The 19,764-nt window shown below is 34.6% G+C and overlaps 1 protein-coding gene across 1 annotated transcript; it reads right to left on the minus strand.

Moving 5' to 3' along the window:
- Positions 1-11,555: 11,555 nt before the first annotated feature.
- Positions 11,556-15,930, minus strand: LOC115237997. Its single transcript, XM_029811458.1, has 10 exons — positions 14,535-15,930; positions 13,548-13,604; positions 13,346-13,441; positions 13,089-13,157; positions 12,932-12,994; positions 12,749-12,871; positions 12,591-12,650; positions 12,404-12,472; positions 12,083-12,271; positions 11,556-11,867 (listed from the first exon to the last, which is right to left on the minus strand). The coding sequence occupies exons 1-10, from the start codon at positions 15,762-15,764 to the stop codon at positions 11,556-11,558; spliced, it is 2,268 nt and encodes a 755-aa protein (XP_029667318.1). The 5' UTR covers positions 15,765-15,930.
- Between the last annotated feature and the right edge of the window lie 3,834 nt (positions 15,931-19,764).

Consider the following 19,764-nt stretch of genomic DNA (forward strand, 5'->3'; position numbering starts at 1 on the left):
CAATGAACATCATAAAGTTTGAGAAATCATAAAAATTCACCTATTCATGTGTTTGTGATATCATCTCTTTCCAAGGTAAAGAAAAATAGATATAAAGCGTTACTAAACGTGGGAGCTACGTAACCTTCTAGTATTATTCAATATATTTATCGTTTTTTATCATCTCGCAAACAGGAGATATTATTAAAGTTTCAACAGAATAATTACGGCCAAATAATTAGACGATCTGAGTTTAATTACTTGAGAAACAATTGATTAAAATCATCATATACAATACACGCAAAAGTTTGCATGCATAACAGGACTATTATTGCGTGATTTTGAAGCTTAGAAACTTGCGTTTAAACTCACGCTTTCTCAACTCATTTTGAGATTATCTCATACAAAATTGCAAATCGTCTCGAATCGTCACACTAGCTTACGTAATAGATAGTTTCTTCAAAATGGGCTATTCATCTTCGTTATTTTACAGAAATATATTAGCCACGTGGAGGAACTGTGAATAATATTCTCGTTTAGATGATAATGCGTCACGATATTTTTGCATCATGTCGTAATATTTGATAATCTTTAATAACAGGACTATTATTGCGTGATTTTGAAGCTTAGAAACTTGCGTTTAAACTCACGCTTTCTCAACTCATTTTGAGATTATCTCATACAAAATTGCAAATCGTCTCGAATCGTCACACTAGCTTACGTAATAGATAGTTTCTTCAAAGTGGGCCATTCATCTTCGTTATTTTACAGAAATATATCAGCCACGTGGAGGAACTGTGAATAATATTCTCGTTTGGATGATAATGCGTCACGATATTTTTGCATCATATCGTAATATTTGATAATCTGTCAGCGAAATTTAGGAGACTACAGGAATGTCTACCTCGGATAAAACATGCTGATATATTTTTTGCGCTGACTTATATTAATATTCTCTCTACTTTTACAACTGCTAATTATCGTTATACATAAATGTGGGACATATTCGTAATTATTGCGCTTAGGCGAGACGATTCTAAGAGTTAATCAAGACGAACTTCCCTTGATTATTATCTTGAAAGTACTATTCTGATTTCGGAGCACTTTATATTGTAGTAACATGTAATAATTTATTTAACTTAGTTATTAAACATCTCATGTTCCTTGCAGCTATCTTTTCTTGACAGCTTTCTTCTCAATTATTTACATGAGAAAGAAAATATATATAGATTCGCATATATGCTGTTATAATTTGCAATAACAATTTTTCAGCAACTTGATATTTATCCTGTAGGTGGAATATTTCTCGAATTATTATTCGAGTAGTATGGTATAAGAAGACAAAAGTAATTTTTAAGATAGAACTTAAATTTTAACACAATGCCATTATTCTGATACTTCAAATTTAATTATAAATAAACTGTTTAGAATCAGTGCATGATATCTTTGATACTTTTTGAGTACAATTTGCAAAATAATTAAATGACACACTAAAAATTTAGGATATTGGAATTCTATGCAGAAGCTTGTCGAAAGAAGCATCAAGGACGCCCATTGTGAAGAATTTGAAAGCGAATCTTTGGAATGCACTCTGCACTGCTTTTATCGCATCGTGATTTAAAACGATTACGAACTATTCAACGCACGGGTTCTGTATAGCTAGTCGTCATTTTTTTTTAAGGACAGTTGCTCAACAAAATCTATTCCTTGCCATTTAAGATTGCCATTTGTATGCGCGACACGATGATGAAATCGGGTCTTTTAAAATGGATTACAAGAATCTAATTTTGTTTCTAAAAGCTAAGTGTCAAAATAATGATTCAGCTTCAAAAGATAAAGAGAGAATCATTACAAAATACTTAAAAATTATATACATATAATAAACTTACATTAAGATATTATATCTAAAATTAATATTTAACCAATAAATAAAATAAATAAAAGATAAATAATTTTTGTTAAAATCAACTGAGAAAGAAGTACCAAAGAGGCTTGTCTGAACATCTGAATATTCGAATATTTCATTAAAACCAACTAGGTACTTTAAATAACAGTTCTCTGTACCCGTCTAAGTAGTAAAGCTATTCACTGATCAGACCACTGATCGACCACTCGTGATGTGGCGCCGCGCAGCGATCACGCTCGTAGATGCGTGCGGCATCTCAACCGCGAAGAAACGGCCAAGTGACTTTCCAATGAAAGAGAGAGTAACGCACTTTGGTAATCCTCCTACAGGAGGAAAGTAAAAAAAGGTGCAGAATATCTCGCGCAGCCGGACACGGCCGGTTTACATAAGACGCGACGTGACTCATTTCCCAAAAGTGGATCGAAGTCGTACGCATTTCCGGTACAACCGATGAAAATAAAGATATTATTACGTAATATCATTCGATTCTTTTATTTTATGGAAACTTTATTAATATTCTATTGCGATGGCGTTTTACAAAATTGTTAAAAAATAGAAGAAAATGATAATATAATTTTTTCGCATACATATATGTATATATACGCAACTTACCTTTTTTAATTCGGAAGATCTAAAAAAATACGATTATAATAGGATTAAATATACATACATGTTAAGTAATAATCATTAATCATTCCAATCGTATCGCATATATGTAAATGAGAAAAAAAACTTGCATCATATGCGAGCGTATAATAACAATATGTACATATTTCAGAAGCAATGTCATGTGGTAATTGTTTATCTACGCTGTACGCATTTATTGACAGGTTGAACTTTGTAATCTTCTACATCGTATCAGTAAAAGAGAGTGTGCACAGCAAAGATCGTAAACATTTTAAGAATAATTATTCAGAATATATGATTCTACGAAAAAATGTTAAATACATATGAATATTGACTTTCTCGATGACACGTTTATATTAATATTCCTTTCGATTATATATAACGATAAATATGCAATATTTCATGCGAGTCTTAATGTTTCTTGCCGAATCAAGTTATCTGAATTTCTAATTTTCGCAGATTTCTAATTTTCACTTATCTTTAACTGACCAATAACAATAATTTACGCAATTGGCTAAAGAAAACCGCCGGATCATAATTTAAAAAAATATATATAAAGTATATAAAATATATAAGTATATACATAAAGTGTATGCGTTCGTCTAATATAAGTCTATGTAAGGAAATTAAATTTAAATAATACCGTGGTAAAGATGACATTAATAATATTGTATAGATGCATTAAGAGAAAATTGATTAACTTCACCAATTATTTCAATAATCGCCGATTAATTCATCTCGCGGTCCTCTTTCTACATCTATCTTCTTTCTCCGTGACGCAGAGTTGCTTCCTCCTCTCGCAATCAGGGTCTTCGACCTCAAAAAAAAACCCGCAAGGTACACTCGTTAAACTATCGCGACGGTTCATCGATATCGTGTGACGCACATCATTCGAAGATGTTACACGCGATCACTCGCGCAACCTCGACCTTTGCCGCGAACGTCCTCTCGATCATCGATCGCGAAGAGGGACGGCGGTTCTCTCACCCTCGTCGTGGGAGGAACACCCGAAACGGAATGCGAAGGACTGTTTGCTCGCGGCACGGCACATAGATTGAGACTTTAATACAGCAATGCGCCGGAACGGAAGCTAGGAGGCGGCCACGGCGTTTGCCGTTCGTGAAAGAAAGTCGGGGAAATTGACCGCCACGAAGCAACGCGTCACCATGGCGGCGCGAATGACCGATGACGATGGTGGGTGAAGAAATTTACGTAGCTACCGCGTCGCGTGACGCGCGCGCGCGCGTGACAGGTTTCACGCACGCCGTTGACAGATCCGTGGATCAATTGACACATCGACCGGAACTCGACGCGAAGTATGATTATCTGGATTTTCCGAAGAATGATCATGCGCGTATCTAACATTGATGACTATATTTCTCGTTACAAGGTAAGGTAACCGTGGTCGAGAAATATCAATGAAAAATATAAAAGCACATTCTATGGGCATTTCGTTCGCGAAAGATGCGCGAGAAGAATGTAAAAAATGTTGCATACTTATATTCTTATAAAAAGCGTTACTTTGCTTTGTAAAGTATTAATGAGAGATATGATGTAACGAATGAATATTATCTTAAGAAGATTATATATCTTCACACTTTTTTGTGCAATTCGATATTCATATATTACACAATATACATGTCATTGTTTAAATCTGTCATCTCAAAGCTGCTGCATTTATCTTCATTAAATCGTCTTAAAATACTTTAGAGAAAGAAACACTATATTTTACTGTTATTTTATTATATGTTAAATATTGATGTGTTCTCTGAAATATTCTTAGCTTGTAGCAATAATTCCTTGCTTTTCGATCGGTCTTATGTAATGTGGCGTGCTCAAATCGTTCGCGTGTGCACATTTGTTCGCGAACGATGACGCGTCTGCTGTTGTTCAATCATAGCTGTGTAACCCGAATAAATATATCGTTCTTTACTTTCTCCGACCGGAGCTCTGCCTATGAAACTTCCTCTACTGCTGTCGCCAGCCGTATCGAGCACATGCATTAAGAGAATTTATTATAATGGGCACACGACGATGTTTCGTATCTTCGATAAGAACGAGAGTAATTTACGTAGCTACCGCGTCGCGTGACGCGCGCGCGCGCGTGACAGGTTTCACGCACGCCGTTTGACAATTGACACATCGACCGGAACTCGACGCGAAGTATGATTATCTGGATTTTCCGAAGAATGATCATGCGCGTATCTAACATTGATGACTATATTTCTCGTTACAAGGTAAGGTAACCGTGGTCGAGAAATATCAATGAAAAATATAAAAGCACATTCTATGGGCATTTCGTTCGCGAAAGATGCGCGAGAAGAATGTAAAAAATGTTGCATACTTATATTCTTATAAAAAGCGTTACTTTGCTTTGTAAAGTATTAATGAGAGATATGATGTAACGAATGAATATTATCTTAAGAAGATTATATATCTTCACACTTTTTTGTGCAATTCGATATTCATATATTACACAATATACATGTCATTGTTTAAATCTGTCATCTCAAAGCTGCTGCATTTATCTTCATTAAATCGTCTTAAAATACTTTAGAGAAAGAAACACTATATTTTACTGTTATTTTATTATATGTTAAATATTGATGTGTTCTCTGAAATATTCTTAGCTTGTAGCAATAATTCCTTGCTTTTCGATCGGTCTTATGTAATGTGGCGTGCTCAAATCGTTCGCGTGTGCACATTTGTTCGCGAACGATGACGCGTCTGCTGTTGTTCAATCATAGCTGTGTAACCCGAATAAATATATCGTTCTTTACTTTCTCCGACCGGAGCTCTGCCTATGAAACTTCCTCTACTGCTGTCGCCAGCCGTATCGAGCACATGCATTAAGAGAATTTATTATAATGGGCACACGACGATGTTTCGTATCTTCGATAAGAACGAGAGTAAAAGTTGATCACGTTGATCTCGCGCGACGAGTTTATCTTTATTCCTTTCCGTTAAGCTTTCAATAAATAAAATTGATCAATTATCCCCAGCCATTAATACATCGCTATAATAATATATATTAAACTTATTTTCATCATAATATATAAATACGCTAAGAAAAGAGCTAATTTTTTATACGTTTTGTTCCGGAAGTTTATTTCGTAACTGCACCTGAACGTTATAAGCGAGGTGAGAGTACGTGACGGAGATTCAATCTACCGGACTCTATTTTCTACAGCGTGCAGAAAGAAGCACGTATATAATTGGTAAGAGATAATAACTGAAGTGCGCAATGTAGATAATGACAGGTCTGATCGGATCAGATTTAGATCATCATGCTGTTATAGAAACTTACAGTACTTGCGTAATCCAAATCGATAAGATATACCTACTATTCTGTAACAGTAGGCAATAATTTAATAATGCGTTTTCTACATAAATACATACTTCTGTGGATTATTGTAAGACTACTACAATCCCGTATTAGGATCAAGGAGCTAAAAAGTAATTTTTGCGACGATTAACATCGGGATAACTATTACAACAGCAAGATGCATGTATAAAACCGATTATTTAGAAATATAATATAATAATTGTATACATTTTCTCTCTATTGCAGTAATGTCTTTATACACATCGTAATTTAGAAAAGCTGAGTATTTATGAGTCTAAAAGGTTAAAGAATTAATCTCAGTTAATAACGCATTAATTATATCATAAATATTAGTGATTGCAAGATAGAATATACCATTTAGCCTGTATTTGCTAACGTAAAATAATTTTTACTGGTGTACGATAATTTATAAAATGTTAAAAAGAGAGTATGTCATATTTCAAGGCTAATTTTCATGTAATTTATATTTTTATCGCTCTATCTTTCGTAAAAAAATTATAGATGATATCGCTTGCCTGTCTCTATGCAATAGGCAATGATGATGCAAAACAAATCGCGACGCGCTGTAATATTCTTTAATAATTATTCGCGAGGAGCAACGTTCTGTAGCTGTGACAGTTGACACTGTGTATAAGTCAATTCCATATGGTGAAATTGCGCGCAATTACATAAAGTACTCACCAACGATCCAAAATGGAACGAGGTGTATCTATCGTATTTAAATGCGTCCGTTCTAATTCGCGTTTCGCAAGCATGGCTGTTCGTAATTTGATGAATCGTTTCAGAAGATGTGACAAGATTTTTCGCAATAAACTTAGCTGCCAAACACAAGTCGATGTAAATAAAGTAGAAATTGTGCTTTTTTGGTCAAAGAATAACAAAAACAAACAAATTAATTAAATTTTGAAAGATACAAATGATTCAATATCTTGAATCGAAAGATGCACATTAATTGTAGGCCATTATAAATCAACATATAAGATATCTTTAAGATATGTCATCGCACATGATTATGTATTCTACGCATAATTTATGACTACCGATGAATATATGTATATGACGAGATAATGTGTTACAATTTTTTTTCTCATCTTTCTTTTTTGCACGATTCTGCGGATTCTAGACCACGGTGATCTACTCGGGAAGCTCTTGGGCAAGGCTCATGGATCTTTGAGTCGACGTGGCATCGGAATGGAGGTCGCGATCTGTGATTTATTTACTATAGAAGAACACCATCATACACATCTTATGTACTATAAAGATTTTCGCAATTGACGCAGTGTTATCATCTGTGCGATTAAAAGTTGATAGCATAGATATGATGCTAATAGATCCGTTGATTGTAAGAAACAGAATTATTAGAATAATGAATTGTTATATTCGATATCTCTCTTATTTCTTGCGATATAGCACGAGAAATGAACATTCTATTTAATTTGCGCGCACATATAATCGTTTTGCACGACCAGGGTCGTATATCAATGCGCGTTCTATGTACAATTACTGTGAATTATTCATAGTGTCTATCAGTATAAAGTAATATATCAGACTTTTATAGCCAATAGGTAGCCAATATATAAAAATGAACTAATGAACATTCTATTTAATTTGTGCGCACATATAATCGTTTTGCACGACTCCAGGGTCGTATATCAATGCGCGTTCTGTATACAATTACTGTGAATTATTCATAGTGTCTATCAGTATAAAGTAATATATCAGACTTTTATAGCCAATATAGGTAGCCAATATATAAAAATAAACTCTCTCAAGTTTCGCTCTTAATATCATGTTGTGTCAATGACCTGTGATGATGACGATGAGAAAGTAGTTCTCGTTTTAATTTTATATACGCATAAAACGACTGCGCGTATGACGTAAACTTAATATCAATTTGAAAAAAATGTGAGCCAATTGACTGACATTTATTGCAAATTATTTGCGCTTGCAAAAGAAAATCGCCGATGGGGGAACGCATATGATTTTCATAAAATTCTACGCGATTAGAAATAAAACAATTACTGTGAATTATTCATAGTGTCTATCAGTATAAAGTAATATATCAGACTTTTATAGCCAATAGGTAGCCAATATATAAAAATGAACTCTCTCAAGTTTCGCTCTTAATATCATGTTGTGTCAATGACCTGTGATGATGACGATGAGAAAGTAGTTCTCGTTTTAATTTTATATACGCATAAAACGACTGCGCGTATGACGTAAACTTAATATCAATTTGAAAAAAATGTGAGCCAATTGACTGACATTTATTGCAAATTATTTGCGCTTGCAAAAGAAAATCGCCGATGGGGGAACGCATATGATTTTCATAAAATTCTACGCGATTAGAAATAAAAATAAACATGCAATTGAAATGTAATATAATAATCAAAATTCATATATTCAAAGAATATAAAGAGAAAAATAAACACCATTGATCTTTATAATATCCTGTATCTCGTTTCGTTGCATTACACATTTCATTGAAATAATCGATGAAATAAAATTTACGGTCAGATATTGCGTAATGCGAATGATAGAGCGTGTCTGTATACTATTACTAGAAGTGTCTGCCAGTCGTGAAGCACTGGCATGAGGGTCAACTAACGACCTCGAGTCTACAAAAAGTTTCACTTTCTTCAGAGGTAGAAAGTGACTGTGGCCTTCGAAGTTAATCTATGATCTGTAGCCAATTGTATTCTCTCTATGCGCTTATTGTTAGCACATTTTTTTCAAACTTGAAAAATAAAAAGTATTAAAAAGTTTATTTCTTTGTTATTCACATTTGTTTTATTTTTTTGCATGAATTTCATTTTAGCTTATCATCTTGTTGTCTATCCTTTCTTAAATCTTATTATAGTTTATTTGATCAAAATTAATCGTTACAATAATTTTTTTCAAGAACTATTATTTCACCGTCAAATCAATCCTATGATTTTTACGGTCTATCGATCGTACGATGCCACAGGCGTATTATCATAACACACGCACGAGCAACACGAGAAGTGATAACTGCACGCAAGTGGCGCCTAAGCATTAGCGGAAGAGAATGATCTTCCGTATAATGGTAGAAGAATCCATAGGTCAGACAGTGAAATGTGCTTTCACTTGTAAAACAGCGATCGATGCGACGCGTCATCCTTCGAAATTTTAATAGAACGGAGAATTTAATAAAGATTTCTCGCCGGAATCGCGACTTTTTCTTATTCGTTAATTGATGTTAATCGTTTAATTAAGCCGACATCCTTGAGAAACTTTGAGCCATCATTTAAAGCGTGAGAGTTTATTTTCAAAAGGCCATTAACGTGTAAAGACAAATGAAAAGATTATTAATTAATATCATTATTGCATTTCTTTTTTATTTCTAGTTGTTTTTTAATTTATTTAATTTATGCAATTTAAAAAATATTTTTTAGATATTTAACAGAAATTATTACGAAATTATGTAAAATTATGAAAAAAGAGAAATTATTTAAGAGAAAAATGAGAATGATTAACATTATTAAATATTAATTATCTCTTATTTTATCTTTACGCGTTAACGGTCTTCTCTGAAAATGATGTCAACGACACACGTAACATTCAGGAAATGAGAAGTGCGGTCGATCAGGAATTTTCACTTCCGTCGATATAACATCTTCATTCTTTGTGATTTATCATTTACATGCAATCGAAGTGAAATCGTTGGAGATGCTATGCCAGATGGAGACGCATCAATTAATAGATTCTGCAATTATTGCATGACGCAAGCGTGAATCGACACGAATATAATCTTACGAAACTTGTGTCGGGACAAGCCCGTCGGTTTTAAAAATCCTGCTCGGGAGATCAATTTGAGGAACAAAGACCGAATTCTTCGCGAGATTTAAATATCGCGTAGACTTTCACTGGCCATTCGAAAAAGTCAAGATGTCGATTTGTTGCTGCAGGCAATTAAATCGATATTTACGTAACGTTATACACATAGATCTGCATTCCGATTGTTTGCTTGCGTTGCGCTATTAGTTAAATTTCACGAGCCATTAAAATAAGACGCACAAACGCGATGTCAAGAGGAATTTCCTCATGCGACCCATTAAATTATAAAGAAATGTAAAGCAGGATATTTACGGAGGGCAGAGAGAAACGCGAAGAGGTAAATGGGAGCATAAGATGCCGGTTTATGCGAAATTGTGCAAACCTGTCAATCCATAACGACACCGAGAAGCGTTCGACCCGTTGGTTACATGTAAGAAATGACATAAGAGAACAGGAGTCAAGAGAACATAAAAAGAGACAGAGATAAGAAGAGGGAAAATAATTCTGAGGAAACTGTGCCCTAATGTCGTAAAAAGTCTCGTTGAAAGTGTTTCGAGCTATGGAAATTATCGGTTTCGACAGATCCTATTTGAAGAACTAGCAAAAATTCCCAACATCGATAGTTTCTTCAAAAGGATACACAGAGTCGAGATTGCTGAATTCATTCTTAATCCCGTTACAATTAATCGACCGTATCCTCAATAAAGAAGAAAGGCGACGTACGAGAACATCGTTTCCTAGTAAAACAAGATAAATCGTTAACAATATCATTTAGAAACAGTTTACGTAAGTAATGCGTAACTCACGTCCGGGACGCATTATGTATATATCCGGGATATTCGTATAATGTCTATCAGCTTGTACTGCAAAGATGCTGCCTGTATAATTTCTTCGATTATACGACGTCTTATCCAAATCTGTTTGTTCTTTATTGGCCATATATGCCTCTCAGCCACTTTGTCAAGCTTAGGCTAACAAGAAGCTAGAAGAACTAGATATGCAAGAGGATTGACTGCCTTCATAAAAGCGAAATGCTTCTTCTGCGTGTACGTCACTTCCGGGATAAACTCTCACGCATACTTATCGGACACGGTACGCGGTAAAAGATGCCGAGTAATGTAAGCAACTGCTGCACGCAAGCAATAAGTTTCTTAAATGCATTTTTATTCCCCTTTATGTATCTTGTGCATGCTCCGAATGTAATAAACGTAAAAATTCTTCCTAAAAAAGTTTTCTTCTCGCTCGATGTATCGTAAACACATCTCAGTATTTTCTCTGATTAAAAAATATATTCTAGTTAAAATCAGATTACGTTTAAGATTTTTTTGATAATAATCGTTAAAAATAATAGTAATAAATAAAAAATAATTCGAATTGATGATTATATGACAGAAAAAGATATAAATAAATTTATTATTTACATATGTTATATAGTATTATTAATCATGATATATATTTATGTACCAAACAAAATCCGTAATACCCAAGTGTTAAAACGTGACTGGCACTTAGGTCATTACATTTTACGTTTATTTTAATTATCCGGAAATGATAGTTTAAGTAAGGGTAATAATGAAGGTTTGACGTGATTTCTGTTCTTGTGCAGTTCAATTATCCTGCGATTATTGTGCATTAGCTCGTATGCCTATGTGTTTCCAGTTTTAATTGAGTTCATTGTTGCGAAATGATATTACCAGGATTTATTGGCGAAATCATGCGCCGACTTCCCGGCCGTGGCATCTGTGCGGAACGAAGCCTTTCCAAAGGGATTTGAATAATCGAAAGACTGAAAAACAATTCTATGCACTTTCACAAGTTATGTTAAAATACAACAGATATATCTTTTATCGCGACCTCTTCTCGACGTTCAATAAAATAGTATATATTGCAAACTATAACTTAAAATTTCTTTATTTGATGTGCTCGCCTTCGCGTGAATGTTTCGTAGGGAGAGCTCGCAGGTGGAGAGTAAGCAGGCCTCATGGACGGCGGCGTTTCGTAGGGCGGATTTGTCGGTGGACCGTACGCAGGAGTCTTAGGCGGCTCCTGAGATGAACCTTCCGATGAACTGGCTGACAGACCAGCACTGCCGCTTGACGATGTGCCAGACAGATTTGCGCTAGAAGTTGACGACGTGGCCGACAGCTTCAAGAAGGCGCCGAGGACTTCCTTTAAGACCGCGGAAATCATGTCGTTTCCGTTTGTAGCCGCCTACAAAATTGATCGTGAAATTATTTCAGGCAAAAATAACGGCTATCTCTATGCGAGTGTGATAAGTATAATAGAAGATTATTTTTTTATCTCTTTTTTCATTTATTTTTATTGATTTTATTAAAGTTTTTATATTTATTATATAAGCACGAATTAAGCTTGTAAATGTCAATTCATATAAATTTAAAGTTTGTAAGAAATAATTGTGTGCTTACTGGTTTATAGTCGTAGGCACCATAACTGCCATAGGTTGTAGGCGCGTAATATGTATCTTTTTGACCGTAAGTCTTATGACCATAACTTTTATGACCGCTAGAACCAGCGCTAGCACCAGCAAGCACGCCTGACACAAGCGAACTTACAAGCGATTTCACGTCTGAATCACCTGCTGAAGCGGCGAGTTCCTAAAATGTAGATACAGAACATTGATCTAAATAATTTAGGGAAAATTTAAAATATATTTAAAATGTAAAAGAGAGAAATATATAATTATAAATAATCATATGGAGAAGGCATGCTAGTTTTATGATGCGTACTTTACTCAATCTAGCGGTGATACTGGCGATAAGGTTCGATAATACTGATTGTCCGTAAGGTCCCTGTGGCTAAAATCGACGAAAGTAAACAGATATAAATTATGATGCAAGATTGCAATTGTAAAAAAGATTACGAAGATTTATATGAGACACATATATACAATTATTTTGTTTATTTATTAATTACCGCGCTTAAAGGGCCAGCTACTGCTGTAATTATAGATGCCGATCCCTGTTTACCAGTGGGCTAAAAATAAAGTTAATCCTTCCGTTTATATCTGATATTGTATAAAAATCATGCGATTTTGTACTCTATAGTTGTATGAAATAAAATACAATACTTACACCACTACTGCTACGACTCAACGGACCGATCAGAGGCCCCAGAAGAGGTCCGATCAGCGGTGCTATCAGTTGAATGAGAGGTCCTAAAATGGCACCAGAGTCGCTACCCTCCCCTTCCGGGCCCTGGAATAAAGAGATTTAGCGTTCAGTTCTATCAAAAGTTATCATTCGATTCAATCTTACCTCGCTGAGTTTTTGGGAAAGTGGCAGGAAAACTCCAGGAATATCAATTCCATCATCGTCCGGCTAGAGAAGGCGACAAATATTCTTATACATCTTATATAATTAAATGTTTACAGATAATTTTCAGAATAGTATGTATAAAGCATTTTAATCTTACATCAGAGAGTCCCTCGAGAAGAGGAATCGCGGCTTGAAGCACTTCCACTACGTCGGTCTCGGAATTCGGCTAAAATATGGTATAGATTATTATTATTATTATTTTTCTCATATATTAAGTTTCTGAAATTGTATTGCAATGCAATACTGTGTGCACAACATTACACACAAATTGCAATATTCTTAAACACAAATGCAATATTCAAAAATATTTCAACGATATTACAAGTTTGTGTGTGTATCGATATATCATCTTACATCACTAAGGTCTTCGAGAATCGGCGCAGCTAACGGTAGTAAATCGATCAGAGCTTGTATAGATCCACCCTCTTCTTCCTCTTCGTCATCATCGTCCTGCGAAATTATGCATTGCGAATAGTATTGCGTATATTATAATAAAATAATAATCGATAGAACGTAGCGTTTTTATAATAAAGGAAAATATAAAGAGACTATATACGTTCAGTTCCTGTGCTTGATTGGTCGTTTCATTGCGGCTTTCTTGATCAGGCGGCGTCTGAAATAAACATACATAATTGCATTTTAAATCACGACTTTTTCATAGTAAATAAATAATTATTGTCACATGAATTACAAGATAATTCAAATTGTGCAAATAAACGAGTTATATTATTACCGTGAGTTAAAAGTGTGAAAAAATTATTCGTAATTTTTCATTAATTCATCGCTTTATATTATTGGATTTTTATTGATGCGCAGTCAATGTTGGTTCATAAATTTCGTCACAATTTCTGTTTATGATAGATTAAAAGAGGAATTTGCCGCACCTGGTCCTCAGTTGTGCAATAGATTACTGACACGATGTTCTTTCATACATATTTATGCGCTGGAATAGCCATCAGATTGCAAATATCGTGGTTAACCGATTGCGAACTACGCGAATTTCACTTTTTTCTTATTATCGCTGTTATTAATCTCTACCAACCAAAAGAATGTCTTTGTATGATGACCCAGTAATAATTAACTAAGCCACGTGTTAAAGTAAAATACAATAGCTTTAATGAACGATTCACTCAAGAATAATATGCGTTATATTGCAACATAATTTAATCCCTAAACGCGAATGCAAATGCAAGATAAACTTTCACGTTTAAGATTCGCTCGTCGTATTATCAAGCGCGACTATTGATCTCTCACTTGACTTTTTATAATAGTTTCGCAAATATTATTACGCGATAACTGCAATCTTTTCATAATCATTAAATCAACGCCAAGTTTTTAGATATATCGATATATCAGGTGATTGCATAAGTTCGTGCCCGATTTAAATATAAACTTCAATAGATTATATTTTAGTTCTTTTTCTTTTCTTATTACGATATATATTTATTTCGCAAAGTATTTTTTACACCGTGACGTTTATCGGTTTGAAAGTTAGTTATTTAATTACATGCCTTTGGAATTACGTTGCTTGCAATCTACTCACCTCGTCGAAAGTCACCTGTATCTTCTGTGGGTTTGTACCTTTCAAGATAGAGAGTACAGGCGTCGCGACATTAATCTCGGTAGTATTCTTCGGTAGTTTTCTCAGGACCCCCAACATTCTCAACAAATCGCCAAATATGGACGGTTGTCGCTTTCTCGATTTTTCTTGTCTTTTCGAACTTTTCGTCTTTTTTTCATTTTTCTTTTTCTGTTCATCTTGCTCCTCTGCCTCTTCTTCTTGTTCTTCCTTTCTTACAAATTCATTCGTTTTCTTTCTGTTTGTATTTGTACCCGGATCATTGAAAACAACGTTGATTTGTCCAGATTCGTTCGTAAGTGTGTAATTTTTTTCGAAATCTTTTTCAAATTGCGAAAAGGAATCCCTAGGACGAAACGCTAAATAATCCTTCGGCTGCGTATTCAAGACCGTCGTAGCTGTTGGAAGCTGGCTAGTGATGGTTATCACCGCTTGAAATGGGAAGGTTAACAGAGGTTCACCTAAACGTGACAGATTCGCTGTCAATTCATCGCTTATGGCGATTGGTAGCGTCTGTCCGAGCTCATTGTCGAAGGCCTTGGACATCGGAAGATATGGCGAAGATGGAGGCTGCGCCAAGATATCGAAATTCCCAAAAGTATCAATCTCACTTTGCTGAAAGGGATTTTCAAAGTTCGCGTTAAAGTTTATATTGGAATTCGCGAAATTCGCGTTAGTCGGTCCATTGATATTTGAAGAAGAAAAACCGAAAGGATCCTGCGGATTGGACGTGGCAGTTTTCATTCCTCCTAAAGACAATGGATAAGCTATCACTTTTTCATCTCCTCTTTGCATATGGGGTCCCTTGAGTCTTCGGGTCGGATAATTGAAACCTTGTCGTTTCTCACTAAAAGGCGCCTTCTTCATCATCTCCTTCGATTTGGTGGCCGAGTTGTCCGCAAGGGACACTCGTTTCTCGGATGACAGGGCGTCCTTTAAACCAGACGACGTGAAATTCATCTTGGATGTTACCAGACCCATCACGTACTTAGACCAAGCTACTATATCTTGCTTCGAAGTAATCTTGAGCGGTAGCTGGAACTCCAGAATCCTCGGAGAGGCCGAGAAGCCTTGTTCGCTTCCGCTTGTCGAACGTTTTCGAGACTTGAGAGGCACCGAAACCACGAGATCGGACATTATTAAAATTAAAATGCAATTTGAACGGGACAGTATCCTCGACAGTACAAAAAGCATCTTGAAAATCGATATTCTTCTCCAAACGGTATTATCTTGCTTAAGTAGTTTTAGATTTTAGGTATAATTAGCAGGCGATTGTAATACCATGATTTTCAGGAAAAGAAAATGACATTACATTTTCTTTTATTTCTGTTTATTTTCTCGACGGAATTTTCTGAATGTGTTTAATAATCTCAAAATAATATAGTTAAATTAAGTCATAGCTTTTCAAATAATAACACACTTGTGACTTCGACCTCACACTTTGCCCACTGACCGTGACCAATACTAATTTACACGTCAGATTGATAGTTTAATTAAGAAGATCATTCATTTTTTTTTTTTTTAATCAGAGGCAACTAGATGCACTGTTCTCGCGCGGAAGGACACGAGGATTGTACTTGAAGAACTGGACAGTTGAATAGAAAAATGGTTGCTTTATAGGCTGAGCCTAATCAGAGGTCTGTTTTTTCCCTGATCGCGGAAGCGTGCACTTTTTTCCATGCACCATCGGGATATCGGCTTCGCTAATCATAGTGCGCCGGATCGGGGGCGGCCGCGCTCACTTCCGTCGTTGCGTTTCCTTCGACGAGGTCTTTCTCTCTCCGGCATTTAGGTAATTATGCGCATACGCGGGCGGGCATGTAATGCGACGAAACGCACGTGATGACAGGCGAGAGCGGCTTTCGTAAAGGCGGCGCGAGTATCCAATTTTGAAACGTATCGTAAATGGGGGAATTTCTTTACTGGAGGCGGGTGTTACGTTAAGAGCCAGCGACGACGAGCGAGACTTTGATTACTGCGCGATTAAGCGATTGCGCTTTAACCATCGTTGATGCGCGGAACTCGTCGAAACGAGTTCGTCGTTTACGCGTTTTCTTCCGGGTGGAACAACCTCATCGACATCAAACGTTATGTTTCGCAATACTTAGCTTCATTAAACCAGTTGTCAAACTAAACGTAACGTCCCGGTACGATCGATTATTTACTAAATTGCATCGTTAGAAATTTTATTATACGGTTATTAAAACACGATATCTGACAGATATCTGATAGATAGCGAATTTTTTAAAAAATTTCGTTTTAAAGTCTATAATACGGTGTGTTTTTACTTTGGCGAAAAATCCGCACACACACACACACACACATTTCCGCGTCTCTTATGATCCATCATAAGGCAGAATCGAAAAAGTAAAACTGTGGCTCGCACACACACACACACACACACACACACATTTCCGCGTCTCTTATGATCCATCATAAGGCAGAATCGAAAAAGTAAAACTGTGACAGTAGAATAAATTTATCTACGCCATGACCGTGATCATGATCTTGAAATTCTAAGCGGTAACAATGAGAGAACAAGTCCCGGTAATGAGCTATAGTATTCCGTTTCTCGTAAGGCACAAAGCAAAGACGCGTTCGCACCCACTTACGCTAATAATAGTTCTCACGACTAAACCGTCGAAAGGTGTCGGATTTACAATAGTTAAGCGTACATAAAGAAATGCGAAAAAAAGAACCAACAAAAATCTGAATTAGAAAATTATATTACATGATTTTTTTCGAATAATTTATACATCCTGCAACTAATCATATTAAAAATAGCTTATGTATTATAATAATTATAGTAAATCCTTTAAAATAGATTTTTTCAATTCATAAACAATTACACGAAACAAGTTGCCTAAATTAATCGATTTCTAATAAAATAAACAATGAAAATAAATAAAAATAAATAATATCAAAATGTCTTAAAAATATTAAAAGCAAAAATATATAAATTCAGATGTAAAATAATCGATTCATATTATTTTGGTGAGATATATAAATTTTAAACATGAAACAAAAAAGGAAAGAAAGAGAAAACTAAAGGCGATATATCAAATGTCGTAATATATTAAAATTATAGGACATATTATTTGCAAAATCTCATAATATGATACGCAACAAAAATAAGCGGATATCGGTAAAATGTCAGTTGTACGTATTTCTTCAATAACAGGAATGATCGGTTACATCTGGTAACCTTTCACTTTTTCAGCCTTTTAAAGAAGGCCGAAAAAAAAGGTTGGCGTAAAATTTGCAAATATTACAGTCACTATAATTAAATGGCAATACCAACAGGATTCCCACAAAAAGATACAGTGTCACTATTTAGGAGAAATATAATTGCAGGATTTAAAATGTATAGAGTATTTTAAAAAGAGGCATATATATCAACGCACGTATTCTTTTATAGAGGACAGTAATAATAATTTGTGCGCGATAAAATTTTTGTATTTTTCACTTAACAAATATTTTTCTCAACAATAAGTATTTTGCAAAATATTTTTTCTAATATCAATATTTAACTCAAACTATCATTAAGATAGCAAAACACGATGACTTGATGATGTGCAATCGAGCGCGACAAAATCAACGTGACGGGGAAAAAGAATGAAACATATGAAACCAACGGACTTTCCATTGTACAAATGCACTGTCAGTATGCATCGTACTGTCGAACCATTTGCGCGATTCGCATTATCGTGTTTGGAAGGTGTCCTTCCGTCTATATCTGGTAAAATTACACTAATTTTCGCAATTTTCACAGAAAAAGGAAAAAGAAAAGCGCTTAAGAATTAGCTACGCAAATAATCCAGTTAGAAATATAAAATATATAAATAAAATATAAATATTTAATTTATATTTATAGGTAAATACATATTAAATTATGATCATTTGATTAAAATAAATATAAATATAAAGATATAAATACAAGTTTGCAAATTAACATGACCATTGATATTTTAAAAAAAATTAATAGTGTGATAAAACAAAGAAATTCTATTGGTTTCATGTGTTATATCTTGTTTCAAAAGCCGATTATTATAATGCTGAATCATTATAGTACATTAAAAAAACTTACAAACAAATACTGAAATATATTGCCAATTATAAAGGAAGTTGGATTAGTCAGCGATGAGATAAAAACTGGTTTCCTTACAATTTACGTAAATTTTTATCACTGATCAACATCTACCTTTCATATCGATCAATTGCTCCGTGTGAGCCAATTTATTCTAATAAACTAGGTTGTAGACTAATTGTAATAAGATATCCTTAATTTCTAGCTAATATGAGTCAATTGGCTTAAGAAAATTACATCGTCGTCCATGCGTTAGATGAACGTACAAAAAAAAGTGAAAGTCTCTCAACTTCATTAATAGGTCTAATAAAGATACAATTTAATCAAACATTTATTTCACATTATAAATAATCTTTGTGTAACATCTGGATCAAATCTGAGTAAATTGGCTCTTCTTTTAGCACCAAACATTTAACAAATATATCAATTGGATGGCGAAAATGAAAAATATACTGCGTGAATGTCTGTTATTAAAATTTGTCAGGTAGCAATTAAAGTTTAAAATATTATTGATGCACATAAAGGTGTCTCCGTCTGGCGAACATTCACCAAAGCCTGAGCGCTAATCGAGGTCTTTCTGTTCCCCACAGTTGTCTTATTAAAGTAACTGTCGGTAAAATCGCCATGATAGTGAAAACATTTCAAGTTCATCTATCCGATAAAAAATCCGGAAATATCTGCGTCGCCCGCGCCGCTTGTTTGTATGATGAAGCTATAATATTATCTGCAAAATAAGAGGCACTAAAAGCTATTGATACTGATCTGTTTATCACGATCGCATACTATAAATAAATTTTATTTTCTCTCGCAATAAAATTTATAATTTATGTTAATTAAATACAATTAATCGTAGATGCGATATTAAAATTAAATATTCTAATAAAGTCGATATAAACGCTAAATGTATGTTTTGCTAAATTTTGCGGCTTTAATTAGAAGCCATAAGATTGATAAATTTATGTGCAGATTAAAATCAGTATCTTTTCAAAATCTTCTTATGTAATTTTTATTAGGAGGATCACATTTCGTGTCTTGTTCGTTTCGGCAAGTCGATTTTTCGATTTATTACAAATTTGTGTAGCGTATGTGTTTGTATGTGATTTGCAC

Source organism: Formica exsecta, unplaced genomic scaffold (assembly GCF_003651465.1).
Source record: "Formica exsecta isolate Colony F162 unplaced genomic scaffold, ASM365146v1 scaffold318, whole genome shotgun sequence".
NCBI classification, from domain to species: domain Eukaryota; kingdom Metazoa; phylum Arthropoda; class Insecta; order Hymenoptera; family Formicidae; genus Formica; species Formica exsecta.